Below are 27,342 nucleotides of genomic sequence, written 5' to 3' on the forward strand. Positions count from 1 at the left end.
ACTTCTGGTATCCAGATGCTACCCACCATGTGACTGCTAATATGACAGTGGATTTCCGAGTGAAGGAAAAGGACTCTGAAGCCGTCAAGACCGCCATGGAGCGCAATCAGATGCACCATATGTAAGTTTCCGACAGATAGTCAAACATGCGGGTATTCGAAAGTCTCGGGGGTCTTGAAATAGATAGAGTGTCCTTGTTGGTTGTCATTGAATCGATTCTATCTCACAGAGGCCCGTGTGTGCAGAGTAGACTTGCTATATAGACCGTTCCAATGCTGTGAACTTTCAGATGTGAGAGGTGTCTGTAAGCGTATCCAGACAGGCAACCAGTAGGCTGGTCATCCTAGAGACCCAGTAGCCATCCAGGGACTCCACAGCAAAACATGACATGGGAGCGATCTTTAACTGGACCCCTACATGAAAGTTCTTTCTGTGTACAATACAATGTAATGATTGCCAAACAGACTTTTACCTCCTGCTTCTAGAGATCCAACGAACAGCTCAGCCTCCATCTGAGGCTTGTTCTGGCCTGCCAGCATATATGGCCAGTGTCTACCACCCACAAAGCTAGCTGCTCGTCCAGGCAGGCTCACAGGAGAGTAGGGTAGTTTCGCACACCTCACTGTGGATGAATAATCAACCTGGAGACCGCGAGACCGGTGATCACCAGCACCAAACTCGGGCATCCAAATTTCTGGAGACATAAAAATGCCCCCACCCCCAAAATACACTTACCTTTAAATTAGCAAAAGGGGAGTGTGAAATACGTAAGAATTTGCTCTTTATGACAGCAAAGCTCCTTCTGAGACAGCAAAGGCAAAGCAGCCGAGTAAAACTAATCCAAGAGGAGAGAAAGGGTCTCAGGAGTCCTTCTCGCCCAATGGAGCACTACAGGGACTCACTGAGGGCCACGCCCGGGCCCGCGGAGCAAGCAAGAAGCCCTAACACCCCATTTCTGCATGCATTTCACACACACACCCCAAAACGTCATCTGACACATGGACAGGTTTATTGTTTAGGGAGTCCTGTTCTCATTCTACTAACCCTCATCATTTCAGGATTCCCTTGTATTTTTATTGAGAACTTTACTTCTCAAAACATACTAGTTGTTTTTTTTTAAAACATACTAGTTCTTTTAGCTTTGGGGTTTTTTTGTTTTGTTTTTTCCTTGCTACCGTGTGCTTTAACTATCCAACCGAATGTTTCAACTCGAAAGGCAAAGAAAGAGCCCCTGGAAGTTGGTCCTGTCACTCTGCACAGGGGGGGGCTTCCTGCTGCCCGTGGGCCGCCTGTTCGGATGGGTGGGATTCTGGCAACACCCTCATAAAACCAAACTACACCGCGCGGAAGGGCAGGCCTTCAGGAGGCACGTCAACAGAACATGATCCTTGTGCACGGCTTTAAGCGGAGCAGGTGTTGAGTTCCAGTGTTTGTTGGTCCTGGTTTTCTTGACCGCTAGAAATCTCGCAGTGGTACAAATCTAAGAATTAATAAATATTGACACCTGAGTGACTCAAAATGACCTCATAGCAGCCTCTTCCCACTTGCGGCCTTGGGTGTGTCAGAGTAGTTTGCAATGATCGTTTTTAGAAGCAGATTGCCAGTCCTTTTCCCCAAGGACTTCTGGGTGGACTTGAACGGCCAGCCTTTTGAAGTCATCATCCGAGCCACCTAGGAACCCCTACGCCAGCATTTTAGCCCTTCTTGATAAATATGGTAGAATGGGCTTTGCCAAGGTTTTTCATCAGTTGTACAATTAAAATGAGAAATATGCAATATATGAGTATACCTCCAAGATCCTGGGAATCGGTCATATGTGATAGAAAATCTGCTGACGTCAACACTCGTGTGACAGTCTGAGTGTCCCCTCTGTGCTCAGGCCTCTCTACTTGGTGCCTCCATCATTGTGCTCGTTATATTGTGCTGATTGTAGACCAGATCTAGAGTCCTGGAATGGACGACTTCCTTCCGAGTACCCAACCCAAGCTGAAATGAAGGCGCTTTCTGGTGAGTCTCTATAATTTGCCTTCAGCAGTGGGCTGACGTAAGAAATAGCTTTTGTTAGTGGCCTGATTTAAACAAAAAGAAGTCACTGCCATTGAATCACAGCGACCTTAGGACAGAGCAGAAGCACCCCTATGAGTTTCCCAGGAAATATCTTAGGGGGTCTCGCCTTCCCGCTTCAGCCAGGCCAGAGTGCTCCACCTACTGACCTCGCAGTTAGTAACCCCACACATCACCCACTATTGCCAGCAAGCCTCCCGTGGTTTGTAACACAGACCAAGGCTACTTGATGGACATGAGCATGGGGAGCGATGACAGTGGCATCGGCAGGCAGCCGGCACGTTTCTTATTGTATTAAAGAACCGGTTCCTTCTGGTTTGGCTGCACAGTGCAGACTGCATTTCCACCCCAGCTATACTGAATCTTCATCTATGTGTTAACAAGAGCGGACGGTGGTTCTTATGTATCCGTTGATCTTATCAGAGTGTAGGTTCTGTTCACGAGGTTGATCTTAGGTGCCACTATCTCAGCCACCCCATAGCCCACAGCACTGAACCACTACCCTGTCCTGCACCATGAAAATGCACTTCTCATCCGGCTCAAACTATAAAGAACTGGTTCAAAGTCCCTCACAGAATTCACCTATTTGTTCCCCTAGGCCTGACTCAAATAGGGTTGAATCCAGACCTTAAGAAAGAGTGTCGTTTTTGCTTCTTTTATATTAAGATGGTTTTTTTGCTATGTACATCAAGAGTCAAAATGTTAAACCACCGATAAAAATTAGTTTTATCTAATTAGAACATGATTTCTAGAAATTGGCCCAAATTAGCCACAGTTGTGGGAAATCCACATAATTAGATAGTTACCTTCCTCAGAAATATAAATATGTAAAGGGATCTGTGCAGACAAGAACTATTTAAAATCTTGTCTCCAAGTACTAATTATATAGATAATTTTATTTGCATATTAATTATACGTGTTATTTGGTGTCAGTCAGTAACAGAAGAGGGTTCTAAGAACAGAAACATCTGGTCAGACTTAGGCACCGAGCTGAATAAACCTATATTAAGAGGCTGGTTTGACACAATGATTTACTTAGACACCCTTCATTAGACAGTGCATATAAACCACTATTTAGCTTAAAGCATCTGCATGTCGGTTTTTTTTTCATTTCAGAAAATTAAATTACTGAGACAGATTTGGTTGGAGAAGTAGCTTGCTCGCTTCCTTGTTATTTACACCTTTGCAAAATCATAAAACCCGAGTCCAGAAAACACACACGATGCGTACTCTGACATAGCTGAGCAGACTGGTGTGCAACTGTCTGCTGGGAAGCACCGCTGTTGGACTGAGCCCAGAAAGGCAGACGCCTCATTTCACCACTAATCTTTTCACATTTTTGTCCGTCTTAAAGTTGTCTCTCTTCTGATCAAAAGTTTAAAATTAGATCAAGAATTGTTAAAGAAAGGCAATTCAGAAAATAACTAAGTAGTCCTCTGATAGCATATCTTTAAAAATAAATCCAGCCAAAACTTATTAGAATCCAGAGAAGATTATATGGGACATGCAAAAGCTGCACGCACCCAACTGGCACGGAGGTGATCACTGCTTCATGTTAATGTCCAATGACCTCATAATTCCAGGGTCCTAGCAAGCCAGGAATCCAATTAAATAAACCCTTACAATGTGCCACGTCATTCGTTTTTGTCTACCGCTCCACATGTCTACCGATTGCTTGCTGAGGCGCAAACCGTTGAGCGCGGTGCCTCCTACCACTGCCCGAGCAGCGTTGACCATGGTGGGCGGCAGCAGAGGGTGGAGGGGAAGAACTTGGGAGCAGGTTCGCTCCCATGGGAACCGCAGATCAGGAATTCGACATTGGTCATTCCTTTCACTCCTCGTCCATCACATCTGCAAGGTTGGGATCATAAACATCAGTAAGGACACCCTGTGGGATACTGAGAGCTATCCTCAATAGCTCCCTCTCCTGCCAAAGAAGAAAGGAATGCCTTCAGAGTTTATTGTTCAGCGCAAAAATAATATGTCTCAGATGTCAGGAAGCCCAAGTCAGTAAAGTGTAGTTCGATGCCCAGCAGTCCCATGAGAAAATGGGAGACAAGGTGCTATCCTGCTGAAAGAAGGAGCTCCCATGGTGTATGTGGTTGGTTACGTGTGCGGAGACTCATAAGAAGTTTGTTGGTCCAAACCCACCATCGGCTCCCTGGGAGACAGATGAGGCTGTCTGCTTCTGTGAAAGTTCAGTCTCTGAAAGCCTGAGGAGGACTTCTACTCTCCCTGATATGATCACTACGAAGCAGGCGCCAGCTCACCACTGCTGGTTTCAAAACACCAGGTTTTAAGGTCCCGTTACAATGGCTCTGCCTTCCTGAAATATCCTTCCCCATGGTGTGTGCACACAGCGTGCACTCTGCCCCCCCCCCATGCCTCTAGCAGTCAAACACACCGGTCCACAACCCTCTGAAAACACCTTCCTTGGCGCCAAGTCAATTCCAACTCACGGCCACCATCCTGGACAGGGTGGGACGCCCCCTGCAGGGCGTTGAGACTAGAACTCTACAGGAGTAGACAGCTACAGCCCACCCGTCTTTGAATCACTCTAAATTCTACAGAGAGAAGGGGCTTCATAATGCTTCTTTTCTGAGCCTCTGACCTGCCCTCACCTTGGGACATGGGGTTCACTGAGAGTTGGTCCGTGGGGCCCACCCCAGCCTCCATCGACTAAGGCGAGCCCAGCATTTCTGGCAATGCATTCAAAGCCCTGGCCCTGGAACCGCACGTGACCAGTTGTGGCACTTTGGCGGATCCACCAAGCTGCCATAACAAGGGCAGTGATAATAGCGACACCTGGTTAACAGCGCCGCTGGCCCCACGGCGTGCTCACTACCCGATGCAGTGAGAAGCAGCAAAGGGGGCAGAGTGCTGCCGCACAGCAAAGACTCCATCAGCAGCATCCACTTGTACAACTGAATCCCCAGTCATATTGTTATTTCATCTGCATTTGGGGCTCTTTTTTCCCACAAATTAAGAAAATCTTGGAGCATTAAATAGGATCTGAGAGAAACTCATTCGGTTTCAGCTGGTTGAGCCCGGCTGCTGGTGCGTGGAGGGACTCGAGACCCTAACCCCTGGCCGAGTCCTCCGTTGCTAGACTTCGGCTTCCCTCCCAGGCCCCATCAGCCACAATCTGGTCCAAGCTCGGAAGTCCTCAGCAGCTGCATTGGTGACAAGGTCGTATTTCAGTTCGCGTGATTTTCTTCGGCTGCTGTTATCACAAGAGCTAAATTGATATATACACGTCTAAAAATAGTCTTCGATACGAGCTTCCTGTGACTAATTAATACTGCCTGATGTGAAGAATCAACTTTGGGAGCCTGTCATTTTTCTTTGCCGGGTTCCTTTTCCTTCTCCTAATGCAGGTGGGGCAATGTCTACATGCCCTCTTTTCAGCCTAAGATCATTAATTCCATCTGCAGCAGATAGATGATCCAATCTTCGCAGGCTTTGCATGAGTTTCAGGACAACATGCCTGCACCTGGTCCCAAAATTGGTGCCACAAATGTACTTGTTCAGCAACCCTGGGTTCATCGTAAGTCAAAAGCAATGCACACAGTGAGTTCGATATAATGTGCATAGTAATCGCTTGTCAGGGCTGTTAATGGGAATTAATATTCATGAGCAGTGCGTGGTCCCATCGCTAAATAAACTGATTAGGAGCCCACCACCTCGCGGTGCTGCATCAGAACTCAGATCAGCGGGCCAATCAGCAAGAGGAAACCAGCGATTCCAGCAGAGCCCCGTGGGCCCCCCTTCAGCCCCATCAGGCATTGGCAAGACACAGAGCCAAACCACTGCACGAGCCGAAGCCTGGCTTAAGGGCACAGTGAGACTGTATACTGTGATTCAGCTTCATGATTTATCATACAGAGGCTCGTCCAGTCCAACTAGGTGCTCCCCACCCCCCTTTATATTCTACTTATCTCACGCTTGCCTCAATCCTGGGTGGTAGGTTTGCTCGCATCCTAAACGTGAGAAACCTGAAGCCCAGTAAGGCACATCCACCTGCCTGAGATAACAGGAAGCATTAAGTAGTTGAGCTGGACTGGGGTCCTAGGAGTGTCTGGCTCTCTTCACGTTGGCCGCTTAGTCCCTACTTGAGAAGACGTATGAAGACAGACAGAGGGCATGCTACCACACAGGTGGTCCAACCCGACTCAAACACCGACAACAACCCGGCAGCCACCCCTGCCATGAGACTCGGGGTCCCCAAAGAAGAAAACCACATGGGCCTGTCACTTCCAGAGATAGTCAGAGACACACTCCTCCAGAGAGAATCACTCATTTCAAAAGTCTTAGTCAAATATTTCCCAGGATCGATCACAGTCCTTGGCCCTATGAAAAAGAATAGATTGAGCAGTTTCTCTTGTAGGGATGGTCAGCATTGTGAACAATTCTTGCTCTCCATGTAGGGGACTCGGGTTCGGTTGCTGGACAACGAACCTCGAGTTCACTCCTTCACGCCTGTCGCTGGCGGCTTGCATGTCACTACGATGCCCAACAGGTTTCAGCTAGAGATGACAGACTAAGAAGGACTAGGTAATGACCTGGTGATCGGCTTCCAAAACGCAGCCAATGAAGCCTTGTACATCACAGTGATGTCCCGTACAGTGCTGGCAGTCAGAAGCAGACTCCGCGGCAAAGCCCGCAATCATTCTGTACACTGGTTTTCTTGCTGTGATGGCCTAACAGACACTGATGGCCTCCAGGGTGATGAACACGACCCAAGGGGTGCGGCCATTTGGACCTACACTGAAGGAGCATGACTCCTAGGCTTACTAAACTCTTCTGGCTCCGTTTGTCGCTTCATTTTCCTTTTCGTCCTATCAGCCGTCTTACTGATGCACCTGTGCTTCCTTCCAGAGAGGCAGTTCTCCTGTGTCCATTGTGTCTCTTCTAAGTTTTGCAAAACTGTAAGAAGGTTCACAATAAGATAGGCTCTGGCTGTTTGGCAATGGACAATGATCATGTCCACTTGGTCGTGTCAGCAGCTGCTTCATATTGACACCAAAATGTCAAGCAATGTTATGTTTACGAGGGAAAGCAGAGAGGTATCCTTGTGAAAGTTGGAAGGAAAGCAAGAAGGCCTCTTTTACACTCCTCTTGACCATTGTTCAGAAAGTTTAGAGAATGCCATCAAGCAAAGGAAAGGAGAATTAAAGAGAAAAGCAGTAGAAGATATAGTTATTTTCAGAAGACATAACTATACAGAAAACCTCAAAGGCATAACTAACAAATTCTTAGAAGTAAAAAGATAGTGACTAAAAGATGTGAACGATATCCGTTGAGAGTGAATAATAGGCAATAATAGTGTAACCAGTGACTTTACAAATACATGAATGATGATGAGTTCAACATTACAATAGGAGAAAAAGTTACTCACAAAAGTAATTTTAAAATCTATGAATAAACAGCATAAGGATGTAAATTTTATCAGAGAATAGAAAATGCCTCCCTATATTGTTACTTTATTAAAAATTAGACTGCTCTCAAATTGACTCAAAATTTACTACAATCCCAGTCAAAATATAATCCAACTTTTCCCAGTTTAATTAAATTATTCTGGCAAGCATTTATTAAAGAGAGGTGAAATTACTGAAGGAAACATTTTTATGAAGAATAAGGAGATGCTTTATGCAACATTAAAATGTATTGTAATTAACAACTAGTTTGATTCTCACAGAAGGATGAGAAATTCTATCAATGGAATAGAACAGAAAATACCAAAGTGGGCAAAATATCTAAAAATATATGTGTATAAATACAATGGCGACAGCATTTGAAAAGCATCATTCGAAGTCAGACGTGCTTGCATTCAACTTCCACCTTTTAAAAACCTGCCAAGTGGGAGAAGACTCGAACCTTTCTGAGCAACAAATTCCCCACCATTTAAAGGGTGATTATATTGACAACACGAAATGAAATTGTGCATGCAGGGCAGTCCAACACGCATTAAACAATCATAAATAAAAGTTATTAGAGTGTGTCAATAATTAGCAACTTCATTGATGACCAAACTAATCAGATCTCGGCCTCCTATACCAATGTAAACTAAATGTCAGAGTGAGACTCCCCTTTTGGGGAGCATGTGAACATGCCAGGGTGGCATTGGAGATATAAGCCTGGAACTGGAATGCCAAGGGAAGGCAAGATCTGGACATTCAAATAGGGGCATCGCAGCGTAACAGCTGATGAGGAGACTGTTGTACCAGGGACTCTAGGGGCTGCGGTGCCAATGAGATATGATGACTCAGGGAGAGATGAACGTGTAGAACAGACTGAAGACATGAAGACATAGCAATGTGACCACCTCTACCGCCCCCCACCCCCATGTTAGTCTCCCCTGCCTTACTCGGTCCAAACTATCTTAGGCAAAGTCTAGATCTGTAACTGTGGGCAAGCGATTTCAACACTTGGGGCCTCCATGTCCTCATCTCTAAAAGGAGAACAAACTATCGTGTGAAGAGTAAATAAAGGAATGTACACAGAGTGGTCAGCACAATGCCTAAAATGCCCACTACCACTGAATGGATTCCTACTCTCAGCAACCCCATGAGGTCCCCCAGGCTAAGCGTTGACTGCCAGTATCATTATTGCTATTGTGGCTACAGTGTCTGCCAGCTCTCCAAGTGTGAAGTCACAGGTGAAAACTACAGATAGGCACTAAAGGAGATCTAATGGTGACCTGTGTAGTGTGTGCGTTGGTTCCAGTGTGAGTGTGTGTGTGTGTGTGTGTGTGTTGCATGCTTTGAAGAGGACAGGGGTTCATTGTCAGTTCACACCAGCCAATAACAATATAATGTGAGTCACATAAAGTAATCTCAAGTGTTCCAGTGGCCACATGAAAAAAATAATTAAAAGCCACAGGTGAATTGAAATCCTATATTTCATGTAATCCTGTAAATCCAAACTAGTATTATTTCAACAGGTCACTAGTCTAAAACTCCCTTTGATATTTTATATCATTTTTCCTCTTGAGTCTTTGAAATTCAGTCTCTGCTAGGTACAGCACTCACTGGGTCATTTCAGACGATCCATGAGATAAGTGATCAAGAGTCATGTGTGAGGGTAAGCCACCAAACTGGACCATGCAGCTCGAGATCGGAAGGTAGATACATGACATGTCAGAGAGAGAGAGAGAGAGGACTGGCCTGATCAGAGAGACAAGAAAAGGAAGAGAGTGTTTCTGCACAGGAAAGATAGCAATGCTTGCCTTTTCTGGTCAGTGCACATCTTATCCTTCCTCCTCACACAGGATCCTCATTCATGATCTGCAAGAAGAGATTGAGAAGCAGTTTGATGTTAAAGAAGATGCCCCACGCAGGCACAGCTATGCCAAATACAATGACTGGGAGAAGGTAGAGTATAAAATGTCTATACTTCTTTTTTTTTAAAGTATCATCTTTGACATTTGTGATCACTTTTCTTTTATTCTAATCCCTTAAAATTGATTTTGCCCCTAAGATTGTTGCTTGGACTGAGAAAATGATGGATAAGCACCCCGAAATGGTATCTCGCATTAAAATCGGAACAACTGTGGAAGATAACCCATTATACGTTCTCAAGGTAAAAATAACTTCAGAAGCAATGGTTTCTTATTTGTGTCCTAAAGATGAATTTAAAAGTCATTTTGCAACACAACTAAACTAATTTTGAGAGAATAAGATGTATTTTCTTTGGAAGAAAGTGTAATCTGGAGACGTCCACTCAAGAGTAAAAGTGGCCAGTGGTAATGTAGGTGGAACCAAGGAAGTGCCGACACCACCTGTCAAAGGTGCCCATCAAACCGAATGTGAATGTTGAGAAAATGATGAGGGCAAGATATGTACAAATATGCTGGAAGCAATTGATGTATGGAACGTTATGAGAGCTGTAAGCGGCCCCAAGAAAAATGACTTAAAAAGAAAGAATGGTGCCCAGTGGACAAACTATCTCATCGTGTGTCCTCCTTTACGAGAGAATGAATTCCTGGGTGTATAAAACCATGTCCACTCAGTAAAACTGAGGAACAAACATAAGAAGGAAGAGAGGGCAAAGGGTTAAAGACCTGTAGGGCCCCAGGGTTGCTGTGAGTGGCGAGTGACTAGAAGGCAGTGAGTGTGAGGTGTGATGAGCCCCTTCACTCCATGGCTCCGGGAGCTCCCTTCTCTCCCAGGGCTGACCATGGCCTTCAGCTGCCGCCAGCTTTCTTATAGTCAAAGACACTGCTCCATAAAGTTGTCCTCTCATAACTCAGAAGCCTTCGTTACCCGGATCTCCCACCCATTCACTCAACCACCCCAAACAAATACAAACATTCCTCAACGTGACAGATGTGCCACTCTGCACCACGCCTCTCCTCCCAGCTCCAAACACAGGGACAGAGCCTTCTCTGCTGTGGCTAAGTCTGGCCACTTGATGAGCCCATCAGACGAACGCCAATAGCAGAAACAACAGCGGCCTTCCCATCCATGTCTCTGACCAGTGCAAGCTAGCAATAAAATGAAACACACAACATGGCTACTTTTTTTAAGCTGCAAAGTAACCCTGAATCTAAGAACCCTGTTTGAAACCTGAGCTGCGTCATAGGCTATGAATTATGCATCTCAGACGGCCTAAAGCAGCACATAGGTGCACGGTTACCCACTCAACCAGAGGAGGGGGAGACAACTGTTGCTTCAGGAAAACAGGGGTACGGGATCGGTCTACTTGGATCGATGTGGGAGTGTGTGCAGACTAAGATCTCAAGTTTATTTGTCAACAGGTTGGGAAGCAGGATGAGAGAAAGATGTCCATTTTCATGGACTGTGGCATCCACGCCCGAGAATGGATCTCCCCGGCCTTCTGCCAGTGGTTTGTCTATCAGGTAAGTGAATTGGAACATGAAGTCCTCCTTTGACTGTCGGGCCCCCAGCACCTCAGAGTGGTGACACCCCTTTCCAAGCCAGTGCAGCCCCACTTAGCTCCAAGAGGCCACATCCGGTGCTGTCAGAGGGGACGGTCAGGGTTTAACTCATGGTGAGTTTTTACAAGAGTGACGGCTTCCTTCCAGAGTCTTGAACTCCGGCTGACAGTGGATGGGCCTGAAAAGTAACGCTTTGGAAGCGATCACATGGAAATTTCTCCTGTACTGAAGTATGGTACATGTGAAATCACTGTCCAGTTGTCAAGTCCATTCCAATCCACAGAGACCCCGGGTGTTTTAGAAGGGAACTATGCCTCGTAGACATTCACAGTTGAGATCTTTTGGAACCATGTCGGCTGAAGGGCCTGTGTAGTTTGCCCACCAATTCCATGTGAGTAGCTCCTGGCATAGCCGTGTTCATCTTCTAAGAACACAAAACCTACGTCAGCGAGTCTTTTCCAACTCAGTGACTACCTACACACTTGAACTTTCTTAATGTGCTCACTGCAGAAACATCTCGTTCCTGGTTAGATATTCACTGACCAGGCAAGTACTGGGGTTGTTCGTATTTGAATTTCCTTCCCAAATAAGCACTGACTCTTTACAGGTGAATGAATTTTATAAGTAGACGCTCGTGCTATTCCCCTTACTGTAGTTTTGTGTGTCCTGGCTCCAGCTATCATTTAACTTGAGCTTTCTTGCAGCTGTGGCGCACAAGCTGAGCATCCCTTGAGATGTCTGGGCATGGACACTTTTACTAGGAAATAATTTTGCCAGTACAATTGCTTTATCTTTGCAGTTGTGTTAGCCGTCCCAGCTGAGAGCCAAGAATTTCTCTTAGGCCCTAAAGGGACACACATCATGAGGTTTCCAGAAATCTTTTGGCCGCGCATCTAGACGTGCCAGAAAGAAATTCTCCAATGATGGGGACAGAGTCTACAGATAGCCACAGGAAGTCCAGAAAATTCAGAGAAATATCAATCAACTGTGAGAATGTTGGCTGTTTAATCCCTAAGTTCTCAAGTATAAATACTATAATTATTTTCTAGATCCGCTCCAATTTTTTCATATTCCCATACTTAAAATTTCCAACTGCATTTGCCTAATGCATGAAATGAAGTGAATCAATGCAAACACATTACTATAGCGCTTCTTTTCCAACTCCCTTCTTGCTAAGAACTGCACCTCGCATGCTGCACGTCGAATTGGCTCAAGTCTCGGGAATAAAGGAAAGCTTAATACTGTCTGCTCAATTATTGTCATTCATTTAATTTTTTTCTGTTATCTGTTTCAGTCATTTATTTTTGTTCAAATTAAAGGAAAAAATGTTTGAGGTCCACTTATGTGTCCTGGGTAGATGACTCAAGGAATAGTAATCATTGCTACCACAACCACAGCTTTCTACATAGCTGCTAAACATTGCACCCAAAGATGAAACTGTCCTTATCCTTACAGGCAACCAAAAGTTATGGAAAAAACAAAATTATGACCAAACTCCTAGACCAAATGAATTTTTATGTTCTTCCTGTTTTCAACGTTGATGGATATATTTGGTCATGGACAAAGGTACTCCTTTATATTCTTGTTTCGAATGATATGATCTGTTATATACTGACTTTAGCGTGCAATTGACTCGGGTATTCAGTATAACTTTTGTGCAGTAGTCAATATCTATAAAAGTACACATTGTAAAAACCTCAATTTCAAACTAAAGCAGGGCTAAGTTTCTCATTGCTTGAGTGTCCTTGAAGCAAGATGAAATGACATGACATGTTTACTACTGGTACTAATCTATAGGAAAAAATTGAAAGTAGTTATTATAAAGGAAATGTATGAGTATTGCTCTGACCAAAGTATATTCTATCAAAGAATAAAAGTCATTTAAAGGCTTTATTGACATATTCATTCCAACGTGAAAATCATTGGGGAAAAAAATTGAGGTGAGATTATTGTACCTCCCACCCACATATTAACACCCCCTCCACACACACACACACACACCAAACAAGTGACAAGAGACACTTTTGTGTGTATCTGGCTAAGTACTTTTAAAATAAAATTCCTTATCCCCTATTGTGGGTATATACGATAATGCCAAACTTTTAGAAAAATACTATCACATCAATTTCTTTTATGAAAATTAGATTCCAATGGTCACAACTTGACAATTGGCATTCTATCTCATAATTTCAATTACGAGTAATTTAAGGACACCATTGATCATTTCCCAATACTCATACTGAGAACTAATCAGTAGCTTTACAAACAAACTCAATTATTCCATCAAGGCTTAAGAATATAAATATAGAAAAACAATGTTTCCAGAAATATTATAAATTATGAGAAAGCAATCATTTCTCTTCATTATTAAGGGCCTCAAATTAACCAGATAAATTTCAAATAATGCTTTAGACCACCTGCAGAGAGGATCTGACATAATCAAATCGAGAAATGCAAACTAATCTCATATAAACCCTTCCATCCTTCAACGCTGCAGAATCGCATGTGGAGGAAAAATCGTTCCAAGAATGAACACTCTAAATGCATCGGCACTGACCTCAACCGGAATTTCAACGTCTCCTGGGACTGTGAGTAGTAGGCGTGGTCTTCAGGAACTCTGTTATGAAAGGTGTTCAAACACCATGCTTCACCGACTGTATTTCAATAGAGACACGTATTCCGCGGATCCTCTTGGTGCAAACTGTTGGGAGGCCCCGCGGCGGGTGGCCGCTGACTAAAAGGCTGAAGGTTCAAGGGTAGAGACACCTCAGAAGAACCGGCTAGTAGACTTCAGGAGGTCGGCCATTGAAACTCCCCAGAGTACAGTCTCCTCCGACACACAACAGGGTCTCCCTTGGTCAGAATTCACTCTGTGGCAGCTGGTTTTAGTGATTCGGGTCCTCAAAAACATGGAAGAGAATCCTTCTGACCTTAGGGGGCGTTTTTGCTGTAGGGGATCAGAAAAATGGGGCGGGGTGAGGAAGTCGTTCAAGCCCTCTTCTCCTGAGCACGTAGCTCTAGCAGGGACAGTCCGGGTCCCTCTCTCTTCCTGGTCAACACAGTTGATAAACCAACAGCTGGGTCCTTCTGCAGCTGCTCCGCATGCTGCTGGAGCAGAGAAGTGCAGGGATACGAAGAGCAGGAGATTTCAGTGAGCAGAGGCCTGGTAGACCCGGAGGTGCTGTGTCTACCATGCAAGCTTGGCTTCATGCTGGCAGAATGCCAGGGCTACGTTACCACCGCCCCGTTTGGCTTGTTTCTCTCCCTAATTTTGTCCGGAATACCGCCTCTACTTTTAATTCCACTTTCCCGGATGAACAGGACCAAAGCAGTTATTCCAATGGAGAGCTGCCCGACGACGAAACAAATTGAAGCGACTTGGGGGCGGGGGTGGGAGTGGGGTGGGATATACGTTTCATTAGCGCCCGGCTAGGAAGCGCTTGCAGTTGACTTGGACAGTGGGGCTTCTGTGGCTCCGCCGAGGCTGCTTCTGACGAGCATTTCTGGGACTCTGGTAGAACAAGGGGTAATTAACGACTGAGGATATTCCGGTGCGTTGGGTCTGTTACAAGGAGCCCTGGGGCGCAGCAGTGAAGTGCTCAGGCGCTAACTGTAAAGGGAATGGTTTGAAACCTCTCAGGAGCTCCCTGGGAGCGGGACCCGGCGCTCCGTGTGTTCCCGTCAAGATTAGAGCCAGGAAAACTCTTCCGCCACCTGGGGTTACCAGTGGTCACACATGGACTTGGCAGTGCCTAACTGGCCTGTCACAGCCTGCCATGTGCGAGCAGTGGCCTGTAGGAGCAGCGGCGTGGGCCAGCGCTGCAGCCCGGGAGGAGAGCATTCAGGTGCTTCGGGAAGCCCCACTGGGTGAGACCGGGCTGCACCCACGAGGAGCAGTATGATGACCGTTTCCACCCACGCCCCGCAGCATCTGCCAACACCAGGAATCCGTGTCAGGAAGTCTATCGAGGCACTGCACCTGAGTCCGAGAAAGAGACAAAAGCAGTCAGCGACTTCATTCGCAGCCACCTGCCGTCAATCAAGGCCTACATTACCTTCCACTCGTACTCCCAGATGCTCCTGTTTCCCTACGGATACACTCACAAGCTGGCCCCCAACCACGAGAGCCTGGTAGGTGGAGAAACGGCGCGTGGCTGGGTGGGGCACTCACACCACCTTTGATTTCAGTCTAATCTTCGTGCACAGTATGGGTGGCGTTGAAATAATTCCTCATTTTAATCCTAAGGCCAAGAACTAATTGAATTCATCGTGGGGTTAAAATTGCCATCTTTAATTTAACTGGCAACTGATTAAAGTGCAGAGAAAATAAAATCATTAAATGTGATTCTAAGACAATACGAAGCAACGTCTTGTGCAGCCAGAGTAGAAGGCGATCACAGACAGATCGTTGGTGCAGTCCCAACATATCCTGGGGGTCGGCCTGGAAAACCGCCCGTAGGACAATCCTAGTCGCTCAGCAAGACATCTGCCAGTGCTGCTTCACCTGTCAAGAGGGGATCAATGGTATTTCTAACTCCCTAAGCAACAGGTTGGGCTACATATTTTATATATATATATTAAATACATATTTTAAATATATATCAATAGAGTTTTAATATATATTTAAATATATCAATATATTTTAAATATCTATTAATATATATTTAAAATCAATCTTCACTTGAAGATAGCATACATTGACATAGCACACGTCGGGGGCTCTGTGCTATGGAAGTTAATTCTGACACTCATGCTCAGAGACGAACTCACAGATGTGTGTTCAGGGTGATGCGGTACCGCAGAGAGAAAGTCTAATTTAGCAGTGCTGACGTGAGAGGGGTCAGCCATCTCCCCCCCCCCGCCCCCGGCATGCTCACATCAGATGGGACTCCAAAGGAGACTGTGCAAAGACGAGAAATGAGACCCATTTGAGAGAATGAAACACTACCTTGGGAAAAAAATGTTTGTAACCAGAAAAAAATCCAGGAGGAAAAAAGAGAAGGTATTTTATTATAAAGAAGGAAGTAAGGAGAGAGGGATGAAGGATGGAAACAGGGAAAGAGAAAGACAAAATGAAATATGGCATTGCTGTGTGTAATGGATTCCAAATTCAGAATAGTCTTTCTGATGCCAATATAGGTACTGAAGCTAAACTGCTCCTTCAACCATGTATCTAGCTCCTCGAATGCCAGGGAAGCAATAGAATGGAGTTTTTAATCCCAATATTTGTACAGTATTCTGTTATTCCACACCAACTATCCTTTCTCCCCAGAACAAAGTTGCAAAGATCGGCATTGAAGCATTAGCAACCCGATATGAGACCCAGTACATCTACGGCCCAATAGCATCCACAATTTGTAAGTTTGGTTCTATTGTTCATTGGGTTCCTTTACTCAAGTCCTTTTTTATAAATATTTTTAATTATAGAATTATAGAAATAAGTGGGGTTAGAATAACTAGAATTGCTCATTGAACGTCCAGTTTTTGCAGGAGATTCTGAACGGCATATGCATCAAAGGGATTTATTCTGTCTCCTCTGAGGGGGTAGGTTTCCTTGTTGCAAGTCATACTGAGTTTTTACAATCAAATTACCAGGTCAACAGAAGTTCATAAATCAGAACACATTCACGGTTGGATCCATCTATGCCACCGACGACTTTGATCCCTAGAAATATTAAAACTAACAAGTTGGTTAAGGAGGCGATGCCACTGCTGATTCTTTCTCTTTTGAAACATTTAGCTTGATTTCAACTCTTTCCTCCATGGCTTTGTCTATGAGCAATTCGTGTTTTCCCTACATTTAGGTAAGATAACAGGCAGACCACCACTCCAGTTTCCCCTTCCCCTCCCCTTCCCCTCCCCTTACGTTCCACTGAAATCTCGAAGTGTAACCCTATGGTGCATTAAGAAAGGATTCTAGTCCTGTTGCTTTTGTTTTTACATCTCAATATCACGTTTGTTTTTTAACTTTTTCTCATAAGTTGGGTGAGGTCTCCAGAGCAGATCAGTTTTCCATAGAGCAATTCATACACAGTTTGTTTCATGTCATTGATTGCAATCCCCACAACATGACGCCACTTGTCACCCTTGCTTCCTGTGTTTCCTGGGAAGCCTCTCTTTTTGTGTTGAAGTAGCACAAGTATATTTGGAAGGATTGTAAAAATTAAATATGCTATTTTCCTTTTTTTTAAATCAATATGCTATTGCATCCTCTGAAGTTCACTAATCTTAATGGTACAGCTCAGTGCATTTTGACATAAGATGGCATCCATGTCAACACCACACAGATCAAGATCCAAGAAATTTGGAGCACTCTTCTGTCATCTTCCAGTTGACATATGCCCTCACCTCTCAGGTGAGGCCTACTTATCTGTGTCTGATCAATAAGCCTGGTCTCTTTTCACACAATTCTGAGTTTTGCTCAACAGTTTTCTTCCACTGGATTCAGGACCTTCTAATGTGACCTACTTCAGAGCAGTCAGTAGTGGTAGCTGGGTACCATCTAGTTCTTCTGATCTCAGGGTTGTGGAACATGATGTGTGTGTGGTCCATTAGTCCATTGGACTCATTGTTTCCAGGTGTCTTTAGACTTCATCATTCTTCTTTCCTCCAGTGAAGGAGAGGCTAATATTTACACCTTAGATGGCTGCTCATGAGCTTTTAAGAACCCCGTTGCTACTTACCAAAGTAAGAATTAGAACATCGTCTTTGCGAACTATAGCTATGCCAGTTAACCTTAGTGTTCCCTGGTATGAAGGGCCTGAGCACATCGGCTCAATGAGTCATTCCCACGAGGTATGTGGTTAGGTCTAAGAAGTTTGTTTAACTTTGTCCTATGAATGCTTTACCACATCCATGGATAAATTTCCTGCAAAAGTACATATGCATATGCAAATATCCTCTGCCAAACCTATATATATTCTTGGCTACACTCCCACTCTACATCCCACAGCTATTGAACCTGCAAGTCTATCCAAGCATCTGTTTCTAGATCATCACCCTGAAAGGATTGTGTCTGTAACAGTGTTTGCCTCTGTTGCCTTTTATGCTTTCAAGCCTCCCAATGTCTTCCCTGCCTCCCTCATTTTTCTTCCTTACACCTCTCTAGTGTATGCTCATATTGCCTTCCTCTTCCCCCAAATTAACACCTGCCTCCACTCTAATCTATGGCTTCTCCCTCGCTTCCCTTTCCACGTATTAGCCGTCAAAGATGTTTCTTTTACTGTGAAATGTTTTCCTTACTTTGTATAAGAGTTGTCTCATACAATATTTCTCCTTTGAGGATTGATGAATTTCACTCAGCATAATCTCCTCTAGGGCCATCCATGCTCTGAGATATTTTGCAGATTCGGTTTTGTTTTTATTTCCCCTTAAATCCTGCTTAGTATTTTATTGTGTCTTTGTGACAAAGCTATTTGTCTACTTTCCCACTGATGGACATTTATATTATCTCCATGTTCCTGCTGCTTTCAATAGTGTTGCCATGAGCGTTGGTGTGCACTGATGGACTTGTGTCGCAGCTGTTCCTTAGCGAGGGCATCTACCAAGTAGTGGGGTGATGGGGGCGTATGGTCTTTCTAGCTCCAACCTTGTGAGGAAGTGCCACACTGCTTTCCATGGTGCTGTACCACTTTATAGTCCCACCCTCAGCGTATGAGGGTTCCATTTTCTCCACAACCTTGCCAGATTATTTTTGCTGTTTTGGGGGTTTCCTGGTTTTTGTGTTTGACACTTTGCTACTAATGTTGGGGTGAGATTATATCCTTGCTTTGATTGACATCTTTTGAATGGCTAATGATCATGAACATTCCCTCATATATTTGTTGGCCATCCCTGTGTCTTTGTTGAGTGAATGCTCACATCTCCAGCCTATTCTTAAATGACGATGTTCAGTTTTTTTCTTGTTGGGGTGTGGGATTTTTCTATAAATTTTAGAGATTAATCCTTTTACCTATATTGTCTTTGCCAATTTTTTCCAGTCTGTGAGTTCTCTCTGTTTACCTTTGATGCACAAGGGTGACTGGTGTTTAGTAGGTTTCAGTCATCTATTTCGTCTTCTGTTGTTTGTGTGTTTTTCTTTTTTTTCACACTCTGTTTATTCCAGGTATTAGGACCTCAAAGTTGGCCCCATATTTTCATTGATGATCTTTAGGGTTTCCACTTAGGTCTTTGATCTATTATGAGTTCATTTCTGTTGATTGGTGATATATGGATCCTATTTCATTTTTCTGTAAATATAAATCCAGTTCTGCCAGCCTTGTGTGCAGAAAAAAAAAACACCTCTGCCTTCTTTAATGTCTTTAGTTCTTCATAGGTGGATAGATTCTTAATTCTGTTGTGTGTGTGTGTGTGTGTGTGTGTGTGTGTATCTAACTATCCTGGTGCCAGTACCAGGCTGCTTTGGTCACTGTGACTGGGCAGTAGTTTTTGAGATCAGAAAGTGAGAAACCTCCAACTTGGTGTCTTTTTCTTTTCTCTTTGTAGTACAGTTTTGCTTATCCGGGACTCTTTCCTTTCCATATAAAGTTGAGGTTAGTTCTCTATCTCTTTAAGGGATGATGCTGACATTGGGATTGGGACTTTATTATCCCTGTAGGGGTTTAGAGTAGTAGGGCATTTCTACAATGTTAACATGAGCCTGGCACAGGCTTCCATTTAGGTTGGTCTCAAGATCACGTCTTACTCTTCATCCTTTCTAGACTTTAGTCTTGTTCACTGTGGAATTAATAGTCTTGGGTTTCTTGGCCTGTGTTTTCTTGCCCCTTATTCTATATACCAGTGATTGATAAACTGTTTTAGAGAAAGGGCCAGATGAGGGATCATTCCAGCTCTGCTGGCTGTCGGGCTGCTGTGGGACTCCTCAGCTAAGACATGGAAACTCAGAAGTCGCTATAGGAAATTTGCTAAAAAGGGGCATGACTATATTCCAATAAAATCTCATTCATAAAAACAGGCTGGAGGCCATAATGCACCAACACCTGCTATTCTACTCAATGCTATCTGACATTGTTTATTGAATTTTCCTCAATGTCAGATACTGTGATTAGCTCCTCATTACATCCCTATGAGATGACAGTAACTAGCTGAGCCAGGACTCTATCCCAGATGTTATTAAGAATGGAGTTCATGGTCTTGACCACTGTGTGTACAGCCTGACAATTTGTTTTTTTACTTGTTTGGCTAAGATAACCACATTTTTCACTTTTATGCAATAAAAATAAATTTGTTTGGTTATCTCACAATGGACTTTTTTTTTTCAAATTTACTTCATCAGTTCAGAAGGTGAGGCCATATCTATTCCTGTAGTAAGCTCCCCGTGAGCTTAGTTCGGGAATGTTCTGTTAGCTGTCATGGTCTTGGCCTTCAACTCACAGTGACCCCTGGGCCATGGATGAAAGGCTCCTCTGGCCTCACGCAATCCGTGCAGTCCGGGGCAGAGCATGTCACTGTGACTCACGGGGCTTCGATTGACTGAAGTTTTTGAACCAGATTGTCAGGCCTTTCTTCCTAGCCATGTTCAGCATCCTAGTCACATGCATGGCAATGCCAACAGATGTATGGTAGCTTCCCATGAAGGGCATTGGCTGAGAATAGAATGCAGGTTTCCCTAAAAAATGGTGAGACTTTCCCCACTGTTCTTATTCACAAAGTTTCCAGTGAAATTGCTTTAAAAAAAAAAAAAGGCTGACTTCGTATGAAAACCATGAACTCTTCAAGTATAAGGATGAAACTTATGATCACTTCTCTGTAAGATGGAGCCCACCCTGTCCAGCCGAAGGAAGGACATAGGAACTAGCAGAATTCATCCCTGTGAACTTGCTCAGTAAAAGTGAAGGCTGGCCTTACATTTCCCCGCATCATGCTGTAGATCTGTGATATTCAACAGCTTTGTGAACGAGAACAACTTTTTCACATTTCATGGACAACCCCACCACAACCAACCACATGCATAGTTTGATCCTACTTTTGGAATCTGATTACGTGCATTTTCTTTTTTTTTTTAAGTTCACTGCCATAGAGCTCATGTCAACTCCCAGGGAACCTATAGGATAGCCTAGAACTGCCGGGGGTCGCTAAGCCTATGGGCATCTGCATGGGAGCAGACGACCTCATCTCTCTCCCGCTGAGTGGCTGCTGGGTTCGAGTGGCTGACATTACTGTCCGCAGCCTGACGGCATGCCCACTGCACCACCAGGACTCCATATGACACACGGATGCAGAGATACAACAACGCTACCTATCCAGAGTCTACAAACCACCGTCCCAGTCTACGATAAAGCATTACACCAGGAACCAAAAGGCTGCATCTTCAACGATCGCTACAGCATGAGAAGATGCCCGTGTCTTCATCCCACAGGCATGTCATAACAAAGTCCTGCCCAGTGGATAGCGCTAAAGAACATACATTTTTCTCACAGTTCCAGAGAAGAGAAATCCACTATGGCGTGTCAGAAGATTCGTGCTCTTTTTGTGTCCACTCTAGGGAAGGGTCTATTTTTCCCCCAGTCTTTTCCAAATCCTCCAACTCAGGCGTTTCTTGGTGTTCCTTAACTGTGAGACACCTCCCTGGATGACTGGTGCTTGCTCCTGTGTGTCTCTGTCTCCGTGGGGTTCTCCTGGTGGGTAGGACGTTACTCAGACAGGGTTAGGAGTAGGAACCACTGTATTCCAGAATAACTTCACCAAGCTAACCAAAAACAGAAGAGAAACCTCCGGAAGGTCATATTCACCTAGGGGTTAGACTTCGGCACGTGTTTTTGAGGGGCATAATTCAACACAACAATATTCTCACAAATTCCTATTATGGGAAGCTTCTTTGGTAGAGTTGTAAAAAGGAATGAAAACTAGACAGGTCCCATGCACTAAATAAAGTGCATCAGCCATGGCCAGTCACCTGCCTTCCTTCTTTAAGGGCCAACGAAAGAGCACAATGACACAGCCTGTCACCAGCCACCAACTAGATCTTGCTTCATAGACACGTAGGGGACTCACTGGACATCCAGTGGATGAAGACAAAATTTGAAAACAGAGGATCTCCATCTAGTCTGTAGGAGTCTTTTTAAATGATTGAAACATACTGGGCAAGGGTGGGGATGAGAAATCTGACCATCTAGGATGTTAAAGCAACTCATGTGCACAAGAAAAACACAAAGGTCTTCTTTGTGACAGAGTAAAGGGCCCCAAAGAGTAACACACTGAGTCATTGACAACCACAGCATCAAACGGCCATCCCGGTATAAGCGCCAAGAGTGAGAGTATGGGAGCAAGGCTTTGCATCCCACTTAGTGACCAAGGACGTCTGGACCGCCTGTCCTCCTGAACCGCCAAAGACAGAGGCGCCTTCAGAGGCAAGGAGTTAGGCCACCAAACTGCTCTCAAAGAAGTGCCATTCTGACTGGGAAGAGCAGATGGCCAGACACACAACGAACACTACCTTGCATGCCATCAAGGGACACTTTCAAAACTCAAGAGCCAAGAGTAGGGTCAAAAACCATTGCTCATTCCATACCATGTTGCAGTCACTTTTTAAGTTTTTTCTTGTATTATGTTAAAACTTTTTAAAATTTGGATTTCAAAAGAACTGCCTCTTCCATACAGGCTGCAACAGCTTGATAAATGTTCACAATTTCTAGGAGTAACTGCTTGAATAAAGCGTCTGATTGAATGTTAATCAAACATTCATGAAAAGCAGGGGGTCCCCAACTGGTTGACTTGGGAAGAATAGAAGATAAGGACGTCCCATGATTAAAGTTTAGTCGTTCCAATAGGCTGATTGTCACTCGACAAGCCCCTAAATGTGAGCAAAACATCTACCCTTTTCTTTCTGTTGTTTTTGGTGATTTTTTTCCCCACTGAAGGAGAGAGAAAAGGGTTGATGGGGGTGGGGGGGCATTTTATAAATCTCAATTGAAGCTTATCTCTGATCTTCAGAGAAAAAAATAAACATGTTTGCAATGTGATTCTAAGATGCAAATATAGCTGGTAAGTTTTAAAATGTAGCATTAGAAAACTGAGAACTAATCCAGCTCATGATTCTCAAGCCTGGCTTCCTGTTGAAATCATCTTGGGGCTGTAAGCACAAACATTGGGCCCTATCCCCAGAGGTTTCTATTTCATTGTTCTTAATGTGGCTCAAACACTGGCATCTTTTAAAGTACCCCCTTGCGGTTCTAAGAAGAGGGGCTGAAAAATCACTGCTCTACCCTCAGCCTGTGGTTTTCTAGCACGTGCAAGTGAGATGCAGGATCGGGGCAGGAGGACAAGCAGCAGCCCTCTAGATCAGAGTCCACAAAGTGTACCCGCTACTCTGTCCCCAAACCCTCACGTTTGGATGGCACAGAAACTTGAATAATGATTTTTAAAGATTGTAACATGTTTATAATAGTATAATGACAGTGCATCCAATCCCTCACAATTTAGAAATGGCTGAGCCTAGGACCTAGGCACCAGGGGACTTTGCGTCATTGATACCGTCCAACTGCGAGACACAGCTGAGAGAAAAGTTGCATGTACTTTGAGGTGGGTTGCGAAGGAGAAATAAATCAAGACCTCAAATTAGTGGCTCACAATATCTGACACCCAAACTCTAGCTCTGAAGAGAAGTTTCAACCAAGGTCCCGTTAGAAACAACTAAAGCATGGGATCATGTTATTTCCGTTTATGATTGTGTGTCTAAAACCAGGAGGTTTCACATGCTCCTGCTTCCAGCGCTTGCTCCGGTTACAATGGTCCCTTGGCGTGAATGGGCAGGTGTTCAGGTTACGATGTCTAATGCAGTCCATACGAGTTTAAACGAAAGAGGGACTTGTTTAGAAAGCACTGCATCAAGTAGGTGGAGGATGGGGCACTCAAAAGTTAGATCACTTCCTAGATTCCTTTGGGCTGCATTGAGTCGGGGGTTATTTCAGTTCATTTTGCTGAATTCATGCTAAGTATCCTACACCTAAAATTGTGCCTGAAAGGGATAGTAAATGTTGTTTTTAGAGTCTATTGTCAAACACTTACCTGCCCAAAGCAAGTACTGCCTTGTAAAAACTTAAGGAAGCCTTCTCCGGGTGGACTCCGGATGGCCACACAAGCCTTCGTCCACTGCCAGCGTGTTCAGCATGAACGCTAGAGACCGGGCCTGGATTTGAGGTCAAAACCTGACTTCACTCCTTAGCTCTGAGTCTTTGAGCAAACAAAACCTTGCTGTGCCTAAAGTCCCTCCTTTGTGAGTGGCCATCGGTCTTGAGGTCATGAAAGGAACCTCTCAAGTGAATATCACATGTGATAGGGCCACAAGGGTTGCTGGCAGCGGCAGGTACTGGTTATGATTTGTATAAGAATAGACACACAGTTCGGCGAGTACATGTGGAGACAAGAAAAAGACAAAATGTCACGTTTAACCAATCCAGTCTACAATCATGTATGTCTTATGGGGGAAAAAACTTGGGGTACTATATTTATTTTATGCCTTAATTTGGTTTACTTACAAAGTTGAGGTATGGATGATTTAAATAGTAGCATCGCGAAGAATGCGTTGCCTTCAGTAATAGCACATGATGATGAAAATCACAAACCACATCTATGCAGCACTATTCGTCGTAATGAGAAATTTTGCATATACTTAATTTCTCAGAATAAATGAAATGCACTCCTTAACCCTTTCAAACCACAACAGTTTACATAATATAAATGGAGATGGGTGCAGCTAGAGATGTAGCAAATTTATTAAAATGTCTAGAAGTCTCTAAATCAGCGGTTCTCCACTGGTGGGTCACAACCCCCTTGAGGGTTAAATGACCCTTTCACGGGGGTCACCCGATTCTTAACAGTAGCAAAATGACAGTTATGGAGTAGCAACGACAATAATTTTATGGCTGGTGGGGGCTGGTTGCCACACACGAGGAACTGTATGAAAGGGCCACGACATTAGGAAGGTGGAGAACCACTGCTCTAAGTCATCAAACAAGACCTAGTTCTTACCTACCCTGTCTCCTTTACCTTGTCTCTTATTTTGTTGCTTTATTTCTACTAAGCAGAACCCAACTCTGACTTAAAATGACAGCCTTCTGGATCATATGTTCCTCAGCGCATCTCATTAGGACCTGGAGGGTGCAGGTGGCTGGCCTGGGAGCAAGGAGACACCAGTGGGAATCCGTGGCAGCCCCAACAGCACTAGACAAACCAACCAGACTAAACAGCCATTCAAGCATTCCGAAAGCAATATTCTTATTAGAGTCACCTCTCAGGAACGCCCTTCAGGGCCCGTATGCTAAACCTCAGCAGAGTGAGTGACTACCTGCTAAGCCACAGAACTTACAGATAGTTGAAGATCTAACATGATGGTCAGACTGTCTAGGGGGCTATAAAAAATCCCTGGTCATTCCTCAGATGAGGAAAATCACAATTTAATTGAGAAAAGGACACCACACTGAGACGATTTGGATTTGGGAACTGTCTATTGTTGTTGCTACGTGTTGTCGTCATGTCTGCTCCAGCTCATAGAGCTCCTGTGCACAGCAGAATGGAGCCCCGCCCAGTACTGCCCCCCCACGATCGCTGCCAGCGCTGAGCCCATTGTTGTAACCACCGTGTCAATCCAGCTCATGGAGGCCCTTCCTCTTTTTTTTGCTGCCCTTCGACTTTATAAAGCATGAGGTCCATTTCCAGGGACTAATCTCTCCCTGGTTGTTTACCCAATGGGCTGCTAACCACAAGGTCACCAGTTCAAACCCAGTAGCCCCTGGGAACCCCTGAGAAAGACGAGGTTTTCTGTCCCTGTAAAGATTTTCAGTCAGAAGCCCACAGAGGCAATTCTATGCTGTCTTTTCGGGTCCCTATGAGTCAGAATAGACTGTATGGCAGTGAACGTTTTTGTCTTTATTTTTGATATCTCTCCTGATAACATGACCAAGCTACGTGAGAAAAAGCTTGCCATCCTTGCTTCTAAGGAGCACCCTGGATGTACGTCCTCCAAGACAGATCTGCTTGTGCTTCTGGTATTTTCTAGAGTGCCATCAATCAGGTGCTTCGATTCCTCTTTGGCCGCCCTGACTCAATGCCCACCTTTCACGTGCCTATGAGGCCATCGAAAGGACAAGGGCTTGTGCCAGGTGCCCCTTAATCCTCAAGGGACCACTCTTGGTCTCCAATGCTCTAGAAGGGGTCTGGGTAGCAGACTTACCCAAGAGCTGATGTCTGGACTGCTGCTTCACGAGCATTAACCTTGGATCCAAGCCAGACAGACGGACGCAGTCACTAGATCGATGAGCTCCAACAGCATGGATTCTGAGGGTGAGGCAGGTCTGGGCTCATATGCTCTGTTGGACATAGATAGGGTTGCTATTAGTAGAAATGGACTCCAAAGCACAGCACCACAATAACATATGCTCTTGTGTAGTGTGTGTGTATACATAAAACATTTACGTATTTTTTAACCTTTTTACCAAATAATAACATCCTTCGTTGGAGTCGGTGATTAAAGGCTTCCTTAAAATCACTGGTCTCGGCTTTCTTGGTCCTTTAACTAGAGCATAGTTTTTACTTTAACATGAAAGTAAGAGGCTGAACTGTAGACAAGGGACAATATTGGCAAAGCTCCTCCACACGGGGCTTCCCCAGCCCCTGCACTTGCACTGGCTCAGACCTCCTCCACCTGCAACAATGTGCACCCACTCAGTATCAGCCACCCCCCGAGTGCAGTTTAAAGGACCCAGTACATATCTAAAAAGGACAGTGGATTCCAAAGTCAGGACTATTTTGTATCTCACGCTCTATGGCTCAGACCACGGCTGCCATTCACTCCTGCAGTGGACGGCACGTGACATTTTGTGTTTTCTCTCACGAATGGGGTATTTTCTACCACTGACTTCAGTTTGAGGGAGAGTGTTAGCCTGCGCTTCTAATGAAATGTTTATTGCTTGTGTGTTACAGATCCGACATCCGGTTCCTCTTTAGACTGGGCGTACGACATGGGCATCAAGCACACCTTTGCCTTTGAGCTCCGAGATAAAGGCAAATTTGGGTTCCTTCTGCCAGAATCTCAGATAAAGTCAACCTGTAAAGAGACCATGTTAGCTGTCAAGTTTATTGCCAAATATATCCTCAAGCATGCTTGCTAAAGAGTGAGCCTCAGTGTGGAAGAAGTCAGCTCATCCATGTCTGCCTTTCGTGGGAGTTTCAACGGTCACCCAGCCGTGGATGCAGCCTCCCCATCGCATAAAAAGGTCCTTTAGCTCGCTCACCTGCACGCTGTCATTTCTCTTTGCTCTCATTCGCGTTCAGTGGCGCCTTCACAACGTGGCATGAAAGAAAAGCTTGTTCTCACATTTTCTTGCTCCAAGTAAAATTTAAAACCCAGGGTGGAGGCGGCAAAAAGGAAATGAAAACCTTCA

The 27,342-nt window shown here is 44.6% G+C and overlaps 1 protein-coding gene across 1 annotated transcript; it reads left to right on the forward strand.

Moving 5' to 3' along the window:
- CPA3 (carboxypeptidase A3) lies at positions 1-27,342 on the forward strand. Its single transcript, XM_075555558.1, has 9 exons — positions 1-121; positions 9,335-9,437; positions 9,544-9,645; positions 10,823-10,924; positions 12,419-12,529; positions 13,461-13,551; positions 14,892-15,094; positions 16,236-16,320; positions 26,882-27,342. Exons 1-9 carry the CDS (start codon positions 42-44, stop codon positions 27,067-27,069), a joined length of 1,065 nt encoding a protein of 354 aa, XP_075411673.1. The 5' UTR covers positions 1-41; the 3' UTR covers positions 27,070-27,342.

This window comes from Tenrec ecaudatus, chromosome 8 (genome assembly GCF_050624435.1).
Source record: "Tenrec ecaudatus isolate mTenEca1 chromosome 8, mTenEca1.hap1, whole genome shotgun sequence".
Taxonomy (NCBI): domain Eukaryota; kingdom Metazoa; phylum Chordata; class Mammalia; order Afrosoricida; family Tenrecidae; genus Tenrec; species Tenrec ecaudatus.

Excerpts from the sequence above, each read along its gene's own strand:
- CPA3 (XM_075555558.1), top strand. The coding sequence starts at position 42 with ATGACAGTGGATTTCCGAGTGAAGGAAAAGGACTCTGAAGCCGTCAAG. Across the intron at positions 9,646-10,822 it reads ACCCATTATACGTTCTCAAG|GTTGGGAAGCAGGATGAGAG; the intron begins GTAAAAATAACT and ends ATTTGTCAACAG. Across the intron at positions 15,095-16,235 it reads CCCCCAACCACGAGAGCCTG|AACAAAGTTGCAAAGATCGG; the intron begins GTAGGTGGAGAA and ends CTTTCTCCCCAG.